At 51.8% G+C, this 16,313-nt stretch overlaps 6 protein-coding genes across 6 annotated transcripts; 1 reads left to right on the forward strand and 5 right to left on the reverse strand.

Annotated features, from left to right (window-relative positions):
- Positions 1-111: 111 nt before the first annotated feature.
- Positions 112-1,767, reverse strand: CABS01_13133 (amidohydrolase; the record flags this gene model as incomplete). The annotated part of the gene is made up of 1 exon (XM_060546479.1): positions 112-1,767. The coding sequence occupies one exon, from the start codon at positions 1,765-1,767 to the stop codon at positions 112-114; it is 1,656 nt and encodes a 551-aa protein (XP_060395100.1).
- A 1,103-nt stretch (positions 1,768-2,870) lies between these two features.
- Positions 2,871-5,986, forward strand: CABS01_13134 (uncharacterized protein; the record flags this gene model as incomplete). Its single annotated transcript, XM_060546480.1, has 6 exons — positions 2,871-3,328; positions 3,380-3,875; positions 3,937-4,571; positions 4,626-5,001; positions 5,055-5,607; positions 5,700-5,986. The coding sequence occupies 6 exons, from the start codon at positions 2,871-2,873 to the stop codon at positions 5,984-5,986; spliced, it is 2,805 nt and encodes a 934-aa protein (XP_060395101.1).
- A 1,142-nt stretch (positions 5,987-7,128) lies between these two features.
- CABS01_13135 (zinc carboxypeptidase) lies at positions 7,129-8,643 on the reverse strand (the record flags this gene model as incomplete). Its single annotated transcript, XM_060546481.1, has 5 exons — positions 7,129-7,633; positions 7,684-7,774; positions 7,833-7,947; positions 8,005-8,261; positions 8,328-8,643. 5 exons carry the CDS (start codon positions 8,641-8,643, stop codon positions 7,129-7,131), a joined length of 1,284 nt encoding a protein of 427 aa, XP_060395102.1.
- A 1,605-nt stretch (positions 8,644-10,248) lies between these two features.
- CABS01_13136 (uncharacterized protein) lies at positions 10,249-11,463 on the reverse strand (the record flags this gene model as incomplete). The annotated part of the gene is made up of 1 exon (XM_060546482.1): positions 10,249-11,463. One exon carries the CDS (start codon positions 11,461-11,463, stop codon positions 10,249-10,251), a length of 1,215 nt encoding a protein of 404 aa, XP_060395103.1.
- A 1,123-nt stretch (positions 11,464-12,586) lies between these two features.
- CABS01_13137 (uncharacterized protein) lies at positions 12,587-13,317 on the reverse strand (the record flags this gene model as incomplete). The annotated part of the gene is made up of 2 exons (XM_060546483.1): positions 12,587-12,686; positions 12,809-13,317. The coding sequence occupies 2 exons, from the start codon at positions 13,315-13,317 to the stop codon at positions 12,587-12,589; spliced, it is 609 nt and encodes a 202-aa protein (XP_060395104.1).
- Positions 13,318-14,213: 896 nt separating this feature from the next.
- CABS01_13138 (uncharacterized protein) lies at positions 14,214-15,683 on the reverse strand (the record flags this gene model as incomplete). Its single annotated transcript, XM_060546484.1, has 1 exon — positions 14,214-15,683. One exon carries the CDS (start codon positions 15,681-15,683, stop codon positions 14,214-14,216), a length of 1,470 nt encoding a protein of 489 aa, XP_060395105.1.
- Positions 15,684-16,313: the final 630 nt, after the last annotated feature.

Consider the following 16,313-nt stretch of genomic DNA (forward strand, 5'->3'; position numbering starts at 1 on the left):
CGTATGTACTGAAATGCAGCAGTCAGTAGCAGCGACCGCGGCACAACAAAAAGTCTGATTCTCAACATGAACGGCAGGAGAAGAGCAAGTCCCCATCTCCCAGATAACACCCTACGCATCAGGAGACGGCCACACCTTCCGCCCGTCAAACCAGGTGGCCTTGATCTCGCCCTTGAGCAGACCTTGCGGCGTCCAATCCATCTCCGCCACCACGAAGTCCGCGCGCTTGCCAATCTGCAAAGAACCCGTCTGATCCTCCGCAAACACGCTCTTTGCAGTTCCGAATGCGCCCGCCGTGATGGCCTCGCACACACCCAACTTGAAGTGCTCGTTGACGACCACATCGTATCCCGGCTCCCTGGCGGACCGCCGCGTCGTCGCGACGTAGGCGTTTTGCAGCGGCGCCCAGGGGGCCGTGGGGCTGTCGCTGCCGAGTGCGAGCAGCGCGCCGTGGTCTGCGAACTCGCGGTAGGCAAAGGCGCGCTCGCAGCGGTGGGCGCCAATGAGGCGCGGCCAGGCGCGGAGGATGGCCGGGTCAGCGTGGACGGGCTGGATCGAGGCCGTGAGACCCAGCTCGCCCAGGTGTTTTGCGTCCTCGGGGGATGCCATCTCGATGTGCTCGAGGCGGTGGCGGCGGCCAGGCGTGGCGTGGTTGGCGAGGGCGTTGACTGCGTTCTTGATGGCTGCGTCGCCTATCGCGTGCAGGGCGATTTGCAATCCGGCGGCGTCTGCCCTCGCGACCACGGGACAGAGCCACTCGGCGCTCCAGAAGGGCGGGGGGGAACCCACCTCGGCATAGGGCTCTGACAGGTGGGCGGTACAGGCGTCGATGATGCCGTCGGTGATGATCTTGATGCCTACGATGCGCAGGTCAGGGGAGGTGGCCTTGTTCAGCTCGTTGTGGAGTTCAATGGCCCGATCGACCTGCTTGAAGCGCTCCTCCTCGGATTCGGATGGTTTGATGAGCCAGTAGGCGTGGATGCGCATGGGCAAGTTGGGCTCCTCGGCGCGGAGCGAGCACGCTGCGTCCCATGCCGGCTCGTCCATGGCCATCTCAATCAGCCCTGTGTAGCCTGATGCGTTGTAGGTCTGCACGGCATCCTTCATGGCGTCCATCCGATCTCTCTTGGGGGCCACCTGGGCGAGATGAGGCCACACGATGGTGAGCACGGCGGCCTCGCTGAGGAGACCCGTCGCTTTGCCCTCGGCGTCGCGGTGGATCTTGCCTCCTGACGGGTCCGGCATGTTTTCGATGCCGAGCTCCTTGATGGCGGCTGTGTTGCACCAGGTCGAGTGGAGGTCCTTTGTGTCGATGAAGATTGGTCGGGGGTCAATGTCGTCAAGCATGGTCTTGTCGACGCCGTCGGGAGTCATGGAGTGCATCCACAGCTTGCACATGATGCGCGGGACGTCCGGGTTGGCGACGGCGTATGCCTTGATGGCGGCGCGTATCTCTTCCAGTGACGTGCAATTTTCGAGGCTCACTTTGCGCAGCGACTGGCCGAGGAGGAGGAGATGCACGTGGCCGTCGATGAAGCCCGGCAGGACTGTTCTGCCTTCCAAGTCATGCGTGGTGACCTCTCCCGATGTGTGTTTTGCCTTGAGGTCCTCTGTTGTGCCAATGTTCTCAATAATGCCGTTGGCGACGAACATGCTCTCGGCAAAGGTGGGCTGTGTCTCAAGGCCGGCTTCGGCGTTGTGCAGAAAGATGCGCCCGTTGACGAAGAGCTCCCCTCCGCCTGCTACTTGATTTGCAGTTTGCGCCATGATTGTGATGTTTCTATCCTTGCGTTTGCGCCCAATTCCGTATGCTCAAGATGCTTTACTAAAGAGGAAATCCGTTTGCGCCTATGTGTGTCGTTGCAATGTGTCGTTATTGACTCGGGTGGTGTGAGGGAGGGATATGGTCGGCTTTGCTGGTGAGGGGCAGCCCGCCTCGGCCTGCGTCGCTGCGGATTGCGGACCGCGGGGTTCGCATGGTGGGGTTGCGCTGGGAAGGATCTGATAAGATCTGATATGAGTTCTTCTCCACACCGCCCCTGGTCACTTATCTTATCTCGGTGGACTCGGTCAAGGGACGGTGAAGGATTCGCTTCACCGTGGTGAATGTGTTGATGCCTTCTTCATCCAGCACCGCGAAATAGGAAGGACTCGAGAAGGGAAAGAACCACCGGTAGCAAAACTAGACTGTACAGTGAGCCGATCCAGAGCCAGTCGCGGCAACCTTCCTCATGGTCCATATAAGAATTGAGGCTATTCCCACTTGAGCCCTGGATATCTTGGAAAATCGACCTGACACTTGAGCCCCGACTTCTACCTTACCGAAAGACGGTCTTGCAACTTTTAACATCATCTTTCAGATACCTCTTGGTATTTCTTCGAACGTCGGTCGAACCTTCCATGTCTCTCTCGAAACCTTTGAGATTCCTTGTCTCTTCGGGGTAAGGTACTTGCTGCCCACACTTGCTTAGGTTCCATTGCTCCTTCGTTCACATCCTGCCAGACTTCGAAGGCAATTCCCAGTTACAACAGGTATTTAACCACACCGATACTCTCAGCCTCACTTCCCCCAGACAACTTCAACCCAACCACAACTTAAGTACCTTTCCCCAAATTCCTCCAAATTCAACATTCTCTTCTTCTTCTTACTCTTCATTCAACCATACTACCTTCCAATTTCTTCATCATCGTCAACATCTGGCATCGCACCTTGGGGTCTTAGGCAAGCCAATTCTACATCATCTTTCTGATTTGGCGCCTATCTTCATTTGGACAAGCAACTTTCTTTTTCTTCTTTGCGAGTCTTCAGGAATCACGAGGCGTTACTACAGGCTCGATCTAGCTGAGATATCTTCCTTCCCAGTTGCGCAATGGACCCCAGTCAAACAGTTGTTGGAGTGAAGAAAGAGCAGCATGATGACATCAAACCAGATGCTCCCTTCAAAGAAGAAATCAAAGTGAAGGGCGAGCAGCATGAGGAGGTTACGACAGATGCCCTTCTCAACGCAAGATCAAGATCTACTGAGCAGTGTGCTCTACTGACATTCTCATACATGGAAAAGATGAGAAGAGTTAAAGACCCAGATCTTTGGCAGCTGTTTTACCAAAAGGTTCTTCCGCTTTTGGACGGGCTCCAGCCAGCTTGCGAGACCATTTCTTCCTCTCGCAAGCTTCAACCTGCTCTGAAGAAGGCAGCGGCTCATTGGCTTGACCAAATTTCTGATCTTCGTGATCAGGCGAAGCGGTCCCACCGAACTGTCATTGGTGTCCTTGGCAACACGGGAGATGGCAAAAGCTCAACCATCAATGCTCTACTAGATGAAGAGAGGTATGATCGAACACTCATCTCGCAGGATGGAACCCAGCTGATTATTCTTAGCTTACTTCCCACGAACTGTATGCGCGCGTGCACCGCTGTCGCCACCGAGGTGTCTTACAACAATGATGAAGACGAAGAGAACCCATACCGCGCGGAAGTCGAGTTCATCTCTCGAGAGGAATGGTCCAAGGAAGTCAACATACTGCTCATGGAATTCTTCGCTGAAGAGACTGATGAGAGAAATGATTTGGACCCGGAAAGCGATGCAGCCAAAGCTTTAGCGAAAGTTCAAGCGGTCTATCCTTCATTGAGCCTGGAAGACCTGACTAGCAGCACTTCGGCCCAGCTGGCTACCCATCCAAGCGTGAACCACCTTCTAGGTACCACCATGACGGTGAAAAGCGGTAATGCGCAGGATATCCGCGAGCAACTCGAGCCCTACGTCGACTCGAACGACAAGGATGATGAGACGGCGGCATACTGGCCTTTGGTGAAGGTTGTCAGAATCTTTACCAAAGCCAGAGTGCTCGCTAACGGTGTCACAATCGTAGACTTGGTATGTTATTCTTTTGGTGGAACTCGATTTTATGGAAGGTAGCTGACATCAGGTCTGGTAGCCCGGCCACCAGGATTGGGATGCAGCCAGAGCTGCAGTAGCAAGCGAGTACATCAAGTGCTGTTCGGGAGTCTGGGTAGTGGCTCCAATCAACAGAGCTGTTGATAACAAAACAGCCAAGGACATCATGAGCAACTCTATCAAGCGTCAGCTCAAGCTTGATGGAGCATTCTCGGCTTTGACCATCATTTGCTCAAAGACTGACGACATGACGCTCAGCTCCGGAATAGAAAGCATGAAGTCGAAGTTGGACAAGGATACTAAGGCAGCATGGGGCCGGGTCCAAGCCCTAGGCCGCCGCACCGCGGCTCTGGAAAAGGAGCTCATGGTTGTCCGAGGTCGACGCAAGACATCCCGGGCCTCAACCAGCAGCCTCGACACGGGCCGCACAGCGAAGAGAGCACGAACCGAGCCGTCCGGTAAGCAAGTGGAGAGAGCCATGTTTGATAGTTCCTCTGAACTAGTCAATGATGGTGTCGTTGACTACTATCCGAATGCTGAGAAGCACGAAGAGCTTGCAGAGTTGAAAGAAGAAAAGCGAGAGCTGATGGACGAGGTTCATGCACGTCTGATTCGGAGACGCAACCAGCTTTGCCGAGATGCTGTCAGGAAGCACCTCGCTAAGGGTTTCAAAGAGTAAGTGAGATACCACGCCAGAAAGTCATTGGGACTAATCGATAACCAATTTAGTCTTGATCGGCAAGATTCAGCCAACGCCAACGGACATGGGCAAGCTGATGAGGAGCCCCGAGACTACGACGAAATGTCCGCTTTGACTCCTATCTTTTGCACCAGCAGCCTCGTTTACCAAAAGATGCAAGGTCTTGTGGCCGATAACGATGATGAGACTCCTGGCTTTGACACCGAGCAGGACACAGAAATTCCTCAGCTTCAAGCTCATGCTCAGAAGTTGACCGAAGAGCTTCGAATCGCGAAGTACCAAGAAATACTTAACAGTATATGTCAAATCCTCAACTCCATCGCAATATGGGCGCAGGACACGGCAGAGACTACAGCCACGATTGACGGGGAGCGTCTAAAGTGGATGTTGGCACGCTTCAATGCCGTGAGTACTGCTTCCATCTTGCTTTAATGAAACAAGGAATTGACACTCGGCAGGATTTGAATGGTGAGGTCGAGGATTGCCGAGACAAGTTGCACGTGGCAGCAGAGACTGGTCTGTATGAGGAGATGAAGCGCTTGAGCTCTGCTGCCAGTCGCGCGGCAGTTCCTACGGCAATTGGCTGGGGCAACATGAACTTCTCTACGCTAAAGGCAACTTTTCGCCGCGGCGGCATATGGAAGATGAACAATTTCAACGAAGACTTGTTGCGACCTATCACTGATAACCTGACAGAGACCTGGGCAAACTTCTTTCGGTTCAGTATCCCAGGCGTGCTCGACAACTTCTCTGTCTCCGCGACTCACCGACTAGGCGTGTTTCACGAGGATGTCATGAAGCAACTTGGGATCCAAGACTACGATCACGATGAATCACCCGCAATCGTGCAGCTTAGTAGGCAACTCGATCTTCACAAGTCAAAAGTTGTTAGACTTGCCGCTCAAAGTCGAATGGGAGTCGATGAGGCTCAGAAGGACGCCAACAGAGCGTTGACCACGCCAGTTGCCGAAGCGATGGCTCTTGGCTATGAGGAGTGTTCTCAGATGCGTGGTAAGTATGATTCCGTTGATCTACATGTCTTCCGGAGGTCTCTGGGAGAACCTTTTGGGTACCCATACTAATCACGTTGCAAACCAATATAGGAAAAGGATCAGTGAAGAAGGCCAAAGCCAAAATTGAGGAATATGTCCTCAACCGGAAGGTCAAGATGTTCCGCGACGCAATCGGAAACGTCAAAGACGTTCTTGGTGACGGCTTGAAGATGGTTGGTGAAGACATGGCGGCCGATATCAAAAATATTGGAGTTACTATGGAAGGTGACTATATGCTTGCGCTGGCAGAGAAGCAAGAGTCGGCACGCCTTAGAGAGCAGGCGTCTAAGCGGGAAATGCTCAAGTTCTTGGAGCATGCCGCGGAGCAATTCAGATAGATTGGCAAACGGCATTCCCGGACCTGGGGAGATGTTGGGATCGGGAGACGTCAGCGGGGAACTTCATTGATACATTAGAATTAGGCTTCATATTTATTTCAGATCGCTTCATTCACTTCGATTCAGAGGCCGATGATATTGAAAAGTGATTGCTGGATCGGCCGCCAGAATCTTCTACTAAACACATTTTCCAAGGGCGAAGACGTTGGGATCGCTAATAATATGAAATGGCGACATATAAAGGCAAAGAACAAAGGGACGATGGGAAAGAACCCGGAAACCTTTGCGGTCACGACGATACAAGGCCTGAAATGGGGAAAGCACGAATACTCTTTGAATGCAAAAAGACAACGCAGAAACAACACTTTTTTCATCATAATATTACTCAGCCGTGATATTCAGATTACCCAAGGCGGTGTAGGGCCCTGAGCGTCGCAAGGTTGTCAAAGCCCGGAAGCGGCGATTAGTAGGAGTGAAGACGAGCGAAAGGGTAGAGCATGTTGATGGCATCAAAATTTTGGGTGCCTTAACGGGTTTCCCAAACTACCTGTGCCTTGAATTTGACAAATAAACACAACAGATGGCGATACGGCATGAGGGGCAAAGGACTCTGGCTGGACGAATTACTTGAGTCGAGAGGTAGGCATTTCCTAGTTGTGGGTTAGTGATGTGATCCAGCTTCCGCTTGACCTTAACGCAGCGATTCCGCAAACAATTTTCTCTGGTAGTGTATCTTGTCAACTGCTAGATGGCGCGGTTTCATATGAAAGTACTTTCCTAACGAGTGATGCAGGATTCTGTATCTGTCATGCCATTTTTTCCCTTTATATCCGCTTACGAATTAATTTGGGGGGCAAATTGAAGTTGGAGAGAGGCTAGAGACGGACGTACTAGCGCCTGAGGGCAGAAGATGGGATAGAACCATGGCGAAAATAAAAACAATGTAGCGCCTCCTTACTTCCACCCGTCGTTGCTGTTCATATGGACTGGACTCAAATCTTTGTCATTCTTCTCTTCCCGAAGCTTTGTTAGGTGTCAAAAATGGGTGAGTGCCATTGTGATTTCTCATTCAGCTCCAAAAGAGATTCTAGCCATCACTAATCTTGAATCAAGAGCCTGACTCAACGTCTTGATGTCATCAATTATACATTTGCTAGCAGGTACTTCATGCCGTTCCACTGCTCAATCGCACTGGGAAGGATTTGAGCAGCAGGAAGAACAAACCCACCACCAGCAGATCCAGAGGGTCTCAGCTCAATAGTCCAAGCGACTTCAGCGCCAGCAGCGCCAGTGAGGTAGTCCGGAGCGCTACCAGTGGTGGCATATAGAGTCGAGCAGCTAGGTCCGTAGGTGAAGCGAGTGCCGTAGGCCTGGGCAATGGTGTTGGCAGTGTTTGTTGCGAGAGTCATCTGGCGGGCGTGGTTGGAGGCTCGGGCAGAGCAGTCGTAGCCGTAGGGCAGGAGGATGTACTGGCCGTAGCTGTGCCAGTCGATGAAGAGCTTGATTCCGTTGCCGGCGGCGAGGCGGTCGGTGTAAGCCTTCAGGGCGACCATCTCAGGGGTGTCGCCGGCGGCCTGGCCCTTGTATGTCTCGGAGCAGTAGTTAGTCGAGGCTCCGCCGGGGAGTTGCCAGTTGAAAGGCCAGTTGCTACTGGGCGTCAGTTCTGATTCTCGTAATCAATGAAGTGATGGACGCACCGGTTGATGTCAGTACCGACGCAAGTGCTGCCGGATCTGACTTGACGGTTCTTGCGCCAAAGGCGGTCGTTTGTCTGAGTGTAAGCAAAGCCTTGGTGAAATCAGCTATTTGGTCAAAGGGCGACGGTTCATTGATCGATGCGTCTTACCGTCAGGGTTGACAATGGGCAGAATGTAAAAGTCGTACTTGTCAAGGAGAGCCTTGACAGCGGCATCATTCTTCTGGTAGCCATCGATGAGCTGGTAGGTGAGGTATTCGACAACCTGTCGCATATCAATTAGCAACATGAATCATGTCTACATCAAATTTCGACAACGTACCATGGTGGTGATCCACTCGCGAGCGTGGACGGTGCCGTGCCAGTAGATGGCAGGCTTGGAGCCCTTACCACCGCTACCCCACAGGTGGATACCGAGGAGGGAGCGTCCGCCGTAAGAGTTACCAGCGTTGATCAACTCGGAGTTGGATGGGAAGTTGGATTGCAGATCGCGGATGAACTGCTGGTGGTCGGCAAAAGTGTGGTACGAGTCAAACCACGTCAGGCTGGGGAGAGCCTGAAGAGAGATATCGTCGTTGCCTGTTCAATGTCAGACCAAGTCTTCTTGACCGAATCTTCTTTAAAGTTCGGCATGGAGAGACGTACTCTTGTAGGGAGCAAACGTGCCCTCTTCGGCGATGTCAGCACCAAGGTCCTCGTGAAGGATGGATGTCTCGAGACCAAGCTCCTCAAACTTGGAGACATCGCCAGCGGGGATTGCAACGTCAAGGTGCTCGCTGTTGTCGAGATTGAATGGGATCGCCGCAATGTTGGCAATCTTCTTCTTGATCGACGCGGGGTCGTTATGCGTGGAAATACGGAAGGCCTTGAAGCCATCGTAGGTGATCTTCTTCTCGAGAGGGACCACAGCCGCGGCGGATGCCAGCGGCAGGACGAGGGACAGACCAGCGAGGAACTTCATTGTCAACGGCAGACTCCAAAAACGGCTTGGCGGTGCAGTGAGCTGAAGACTGGAGTGCTAGAGAAAAGCTGGGATAGCGGGAGCGATCACCCGTCTCTATTTATGGAGATCAGATGGTAAAGCAAATTGCTGATGTCACCAGTTGAAGTCTTTCGGTAAGCTATTTCGACGCAGTGTCACCAACGGCCTTTTGCAGAAAGTGGTAGGTGTGATTGCTGCTGTCTTGGTAGTACCCTGATAAGCTCTGGGGTTGCGGTCTAATCCCAGCATCCCCGCGAGACTATGGCCCCGGTCACTCGGCTTACAATTCCATAGTCAATTCTACCAGATTCGGTTGTAGCCATACAGGTTCGAAATATCAGGGCTTTGCCATACGTCGCTAGCCTTCCCGAGGACATGGCCTGACCAGTTCGGGTGCAACAAACCAGTCGTCAAGGGTCCGACCAGCCACTGCCGTGACAATAACTCCACCTCGGAGTAGGGATGAACACTCTGGGGCTTGCATGCCTAGCTCGGGCAGCTGCTATTCCAGTGAGGAGCTATGAGTTGGTCAGGCGTCGGGCTGTCAGTCGAGGACCTTTGCTAGCTTAGTGCAAACCTTGAATAACATCTGAGTTTGACTGTAAATGTTATCTGATCACCTTCCTTACCTGGATATGGAGAGAGATTAGCGAGCCTCACTCAAGGGCAAAGCCTACATAAGTCTTTTCCCCAAGACATCCGGCTGATGATTTGCAGACAAGTCAGAATAGAATGAGGAAGGCGGGTAGTTGACATGCTCGCCTTTGCCAAGCGACTTGGGCACGCAACTCGCACGCAACCCTTCGAAATCCTTCTCACCTGCCCTTAAGGTTTAAGCTTAAAGCTCCCTCAACGGCGACGATTGGTGGCCAGCGTGCTAGTGGAACGAGCCGATCTGCATGGCCCGGGGTAGGCCATGCTAGACCCCCGAATGTCACCCCGCGCGGCGGTTAGGACCCAATTCAGTCCGAATAGTGGCCTGCAGCTTACTGGCGATGGTTCTGATTTACCCAGGGCCATCGGGTTCTAGAACAAACGTCTGTATTTGGGAGGCCGCAGGGACTTTTGAAGCTATTCCTGAGTCCAAAGAAGTCGCCTGGCTTCTTGGGCGTCAACGTTCGGGTTGATGTATATGGCTTTGGTCGACCACTCTATCAAGAGGCAAGTAAAGGTTGGGGCGGAAGCAACTCCGCAGAGAGGGGGGATTTCACAAAAGGCAGCTCGATAAGATGGTGATTAATTGCCAAGGCTCTAAAATGCAGGCCAAGGACAAAAGCGAGTTTTCAGTCCAATTATCCCAGCTGCCAAGAATCGCTGACTTGTGGTCATGATTATCCAGTCTCAGTGTCAAAAGAGTCAAAGTCGATGCGGATATTCCTTCATCGCTCGAGCGCAATCATCGCAGCAGCACAATAGACACCCAGTGATTCCACCTCGCTCCCTTCACGGTACATCAAAAGCTTCCTAGTTCCATTGCCGGTCTAAATTTAGACAGACGGGAAGTGATTTTGTGAGCCTTTGGGTTAATTGAGAGTAATTTCGGTCCAGATTGGCAAGTATGTAAGTAGGTCAAGCCCAAGTTATCTAACTGTCCTCATCGTCGCTCGAATGAATATTTGCCGAGTCTTGAAAATTGACTCCCTGGGCCGTGAAGCGTTCCGTCAGGTACCGCAACTTATCCTGTGGCATCTTCTTTCCATGTCGCAGTCCACACTCCAGCACTCTCAGCTCCGGCAGGATTTCCGATACCCTCTCCGGCAATGCTTCCAAATCTTCATAAAATGGGCCATTCTTCAAATTCGTCAGTGTTAGCTTTTTGAGGCTACAAGGAAGAAGCCCTGCGAGGGCCTGAACTTTCACAGGATCATAAGTCGGTGATCCATGTAAGAAATAGCCTCTACCCCAGAAGCACATCCCGTCAAAATCCAGATCCTCCAGTTTGTCGAGCCCCTGAATCGAGGTAAGAAGACCAGGCAGAGGGATATCAGAGTCCTGGCTCGGCTCATGGCAGTCCCAAGAATTGAAGTGCAGCGTCAGCTCTGTGATCCCCAGGTTAAGACCGCAGAGGGCATCTACCACCTCTTGGGGTCGGCACAGCTGGGACGTGCCCCCCATTCGCATCGGGCGGTAGCTTGATGTGAACCAAAACTTCTTGAGGCCAGGAAAACCGCTCAGGAGTTTCTTGAGCTCGGCAGGACTCAAATCTACTTGGGTTAAGATTAAGACTCTGACGCTGTTGAATTGCATGCCGGATTGAAGTCCGCAAACGGAACTCAGCCAGAGGCTGTCTAAAGCCGGAGCAGCCTCTGCCAAAGAGTTGACCTGATCCGCTGGACCGTTCAACTCGATGTAAGCATCTATCAGATTAGGCAGCAGCGGAACCCTGAAGTGAGTTCTGACCGCCTCTTCAAGTGTTTTAAATGCGTTCGAGCAGCCGTGGACATTGTACTCTAAACTTCGGAGGTTGGGTGTATGAGCAACAAGCATTTCTGTCATGAAACAGCTCAAGTGCTTGCAAACTCCATGATTGATACCAAACTGGATATCTGGCACCGTTTCTAAAGGCCTCAACTGTTCGTAAAGCCGAGTAAGAGCTTTTGGTGGTGTGATTCCGAAGTCGTTGGTTGCCCGAATGATAATACCGAGGTCTTCTTTAGCCATTTGCCCTTTTCCACCGAATAAGCCCTCAATATCTTTGACCTCAAAGGCAATTTTAGAATTCGTGACAACCGTTCTAAGGAGGCCTATCCGGCTATCTGTAGTGTTCTTGTCGAAGATGTTTGAGTAAGGAGGCGTCATAAAGAACAGTCGCTCGAATATGTGTGGGACCGTGATAACCCGAAATCTTCTCGAGGTCAATGATAGTCTCAATATGTGCGAACCTCCATTTTCATTCAATTGAATACAGATTTGGGAAAGAATCTCTGTCGGAAGGTGCTCTAGGCTTGTCGATGTAGCCATTGGGGGCTTGGTGTGCGATTGACGGCCCCTTGCGGCTAGGATCTTGAGCTGAGAAGTTTGAGACTACCTTATTGAGAAAAGCTGCAGAGTCACGAAAGTGATTCAACGTCTTTCCTGAAATTCAAGTGATTTTGAGCCTTAAATGCCAGATTTCATCATGTCCTCCAGAAAACTCGGTAACTTTCCAGGAGTTCTAGTGAGCCTACGGCTGCCTATTCGACCCCGCTGTGACCGTGTGACGCCTACGTACTAAGAGCCACTCAGCCAATAACAAGCTTTCATATCACATGGTCTTTTGGTGAGTCATCCGAACAGATACTGGTCTTTGTTCTTAATAGGTGATTGCAAATTTCAAGGGTCTTGCCCGAGTAAAAGCTGGTGCAGATGACTCTTGGATGCGACTTGGTCACCAGTACGCTTCTTTCATCATTGAACCTGTTTCGATGACAAGAATTGGTTTCTTCGATGTTTCGTAGAGAAGTACTGATACTGAAGACAAATTTATCTTTTAGTCTTCAATTATCAAACGATTCAATGTTTTCCATATCAGCCTAATTCAGAAAGAATCCATTCTTCTTCAGTCATCGTCTCAATGGAAACCGGCAGACCTCCATCATCCAAGTTGACATACACACATCCATTTAGCCTCGAAACATCGAATTTAAAAGTGAGACCAAGTAAAACAAACTGTTTTCTAACCTGCCGCAGTTGGTCCAAGAGACCTTGAGACAACGGACCACCAAAAAGCAGTTTGTTGTGAACTAGTTGCAACTCAGGGCAGCAATCCCCAAGATTGCGCGCAAAAACGGGCAGGGCATCATGGAACGGTCTAGGGCTCTTGTATGTGACGCGCAAACTCCTTACGGCTCTTGGTAGAAGATTGACGAATATTTGTTCCGTCCCATTTCCTTGATCCTTGCCAGCCGATCCCTCAACTGCGTCTTCCCACAAGCACACACTGTCAAGCTGTAAATTCATCAAGGCTGTGAAATGCTTTAGAGAGGTGATGAGCCCCGAATTGGGCTGATTCTGATCCGTAGTCGATGGCTCTCTTCTCCGGCCTGCCCACGTGTTGGAATGGAACTTTAGAGAAAGTCCTTCCAATTGTGGTTCAAAGCTCTCCAAAGCGTCAACCACATCTTGCGGAGCACATCTCTCGTCTCTGAGAGAATAGTAATCGTACTCAAAGTTAGTTAAAGCGGGACACCCTGTCAAGATGCCCCTGAGCTCTGAGCCCGTGAAGTTTGATGAGCTTAGTCGGAGATCCTTGACCTTTTCAAAGTGCCAGCCTTCCATCGGTGCCGTTACGCCCTGTATACGGAGGGTTTGAAGATTGGGAGCCATCTCACTCAGTGGCCGTAGAAAGGTGCCGGGCCCGAATAGCCGCAGGTGGACGTTTTTCAACAAAGGGAACATGGGCTGGCGGTGGAACGAGGACGAGTCTTGAATCGTCATTAACACTTGGAAGGCATTCCGATAGCGGCCTATACTATAGTCGAGTGTGAGGATGTTGGGCGTATGTGCGATGATGAGTTCTGCGAAGAACGCACGCACAGTGACGAGCCGCTGCATATCGTCGTCACTAAGGGCCCAGCCCCGCCTACCCTCGAGAGAAGGATGAGCACCGCCGAGGCGGAGTAGTTCCGGAACCGGGACGTCAAATTTGGAGGCTGTCTGAAGGATGAAATCCATGTCTTCCTCGTTGATGGCAGGCACGGCGCCCCGTGATGATGGACAATGGACACTAGAGACATGCGCGGCGATTGTTGGTTTGGTGACTATGGTGCGCAGTAAGTTCGCTCGGGTATCGCGAGTTGGACGAGGGCTAGATCTTCGAGGTCGACGTCTCCCCGTACTTGTCGTGACGGTGATATGTTTGAATATGATGGGGACTGAAATAGCCCGCAGATATTTTGAAGCCTGAGAGATCGACAAGAGTCCCGCTTGGTCGTCTCCGAGTGATGTACAGATCGCAGTCAACACCTCTGGAGGAAGATTTTCGAGCTTGGTAGCTAGCATACTGCGTAAGCACAGTGTATCTATTCAGGCAAATGTATGTAGCAGAAATTAAATGGCTCAAGACCGTTGAATGAGAACGGTTGTTGTCAGCTAGAAGTTCATGAGAATGAGGAATAAGCTTCCAGCCTGCTGAAGATTGCTGCCTGTCTACCCCACTTCAGTAAGCAGCTAGCCGTGCCTGGACACAGTTAGCTCCCCTGTGCAACTCGAAGATGTGATGCAACGCTGATTCCCTGTCGTCTTCTGAGTGAGTAGGTAAGGTACCTAGCCCTCTCCGACTGGCTATTACACTGGAGGCCTTTGCGTCAAGATATTGGAATTGACATCCTTGATTGGAACCTGCGCTAGCTTCAAAGGTCTCTGAGTCTTGACCTCTCCACGACGGATGGATTCCCTAAGTTCGGACGGAGTCAACAGCTGATTGAATCGAACGAAACAAGAAAGTGGTATTTATTTGAAGATCCGACTACCATTTCGTAAAGTGAAACAAATATGAATTCATTAGAACACTGTTCCCTGACGCCGATTCCGTGTATGTCCGTACTCCTCTTCCCTGCCTCCAAATTCCATTATTCCCAATCCTTTTCTACTTTCCACGCATCGCTGGGCCTCAATCCAGCAGCACCGAAATCGCAACCTCTATGGCCCCATTTCCGACGAAAGGTTTCCCGTCCGGCCTCCGTCATGACGTCTATCCCAATCTGGAATCCAAGGGCATCATATGAATAAGGCTCCCGTGCATCTCCTCCCCTCTGACCCAACTGCCAAGTATTCCTCTCGCGATCCGCATGCTTATGGTTGAACATATCCTGGCTGATTCTGTGCAGCCTTCTGAAAGATGTCAAAGGATCGACAGCCGTCGTTGAATCCTCCTCCACGCCATCAGCCGCATCGTCCACCGGCGCTCCCGTCTCATCCAATTCCGGAACAGCGTCAGGTACCGGCAGGCTCCGCTTGTCGTCTTCCAGGGGGACCTCGCCTAAAACCTTGCTCTGTGGTGGGTTCGGATCCGTGAAGCCAAACCCCTCGGGAACCTCCCCCTCGCGGTACAGGACGCGTAAGTCATCCAGCACTGACGCAACATCCTGGACGATACCCGCCTGCGCCTCTTTGATGCTCCATCCCGCCTCCTCGAGCCGCCAATGCATGTCGCAGTCAGTCATGTAGTACGGGATGAACGTGTCGAAGCCACCGACGTCTTCGTAAGCGCGCGGGTTCACCAGGGCGAGGTGGTCGTATGCGAAGAAGCGTGCGCCCCACTTGTGATCTGATCGCATCGTCTCATTCAGCTCCTTGACGGCCAGCTCGTAGATGGTCTGGTACTCGGGCGTGCCGACCGCACCAGAGACTCCTGGGATTCCTTCCTCGCTGGAGAGGACGAAAGCGTCCATGTGGCTCCAGAAGTAGTACGACCACGGCTTCTCCTTTGCCACTGTGATGAAGAAATTCTGGAGCTGCGCAAAGTTGAGCAGGACCGGCGTGCGCATGACGTGAACGCCGAGCATGTGGAGCTGCGTGTAATTGAGATAGAACGGGTTTTGCAGCGATAACCGGCCCCGAGCATTCGAATCGTGAACGCCGGTATTCTCCACGACATAGATCTGCTCGGCTGGCCACCCAGCGGTGATGTATCCGACAACTGTCTGCAGCAGCATCGGCCAACTCCGCGTGAAGCCGATCATCAGGGGCGGCGCGGTCGTCAAGGAGTATTTGTGGTAGACGTTGGGCTTTTCGGGTCTATTCCACGATGGAACCGGCGGCGGCATGCCCGAAGAGAGGAGCGGGAAAGGATCTTTGACGGGTGGTGGTGTCCATGTCGGTTGCGGCTTGTATTTGGGTTTCGGTGTCGGTGTCGATGTGAGGCTGTTGATCTTTGGTGGTTTCGCATCGGCCACCTTTTCAATGACTGTGTATCCGAACTCGGTTTGGACGAAGAAGAGTAAGAGGCAGATTGCCAACAAGACGTAGATGATGGGGACGTTCCGACTGGATCTTGAACCCGTCATTGAGAGCATCCGAGGTGCTGGCATCGACAACATCGTGAGTCTATGGTTGATGAATTCGATGTGAAGAAAGGGTGAAATCCGAATCGCCGTGGCGAAATCTAACGACCGTTGGGCGTTTGGTGGGAAGCGGTCGCGACGGGTCGAACTTGCAGCTAGTTGCTCTAGTGTCTTGTAAGACACGAAGGGTGACGTGTTCGCGTTGTCCAAGATAAGTGATACGAAATGGACGGATATACGGCAACAAAGGCGTTGCGCCTCATTCGCTGGTTGAAAACAAGAAGCAGAGACGTTCCCGTTTGTGGTTGGTGACGTCGGTCTGAGAGCCGGTCTGTTTGACGTCGTGATACTCTTGTGTAAGGAAGCAATGCTGTTTTCCTCCCCAGCTTCTTACACGTCCGTTCCACAATGCCTTGTTTGCGTTACACGCTGATTCGGGTCTCTCATGAACAAGTTGATAAGGAATTCGCTTGCGTTGAAATCGAATTGAATGCTGCTATCCGCTACATTCGGAGGGTTGAATACATATGGTGATAAACCTGACGTAGAATGCCGTTATGCACAGAGTTGGGACAGTATGGTTGAGGGCGGCGTCTTTGAGAAGTATGGGACGAAGGAAACCAGAAACGAATTAGATAATAACACCTGACATTATCCAACAGAAAA

Source organism: Colletotrichum abscissum (assembly GCF_030869225.1).
Source record: "Colletotrichum abscissum strain IMI 504890 chromosome Unknown Scaffold_43.1, whole genome shotgun sequence".
NCBI classification, from domain to species: domain Eukaryota; kingdom Fungi; phylum Ascomycota; class Sordariomycetes; order Glomerellales; family Glomerellaceae; genus Colletotrichum; species Colletotrichum abscissum.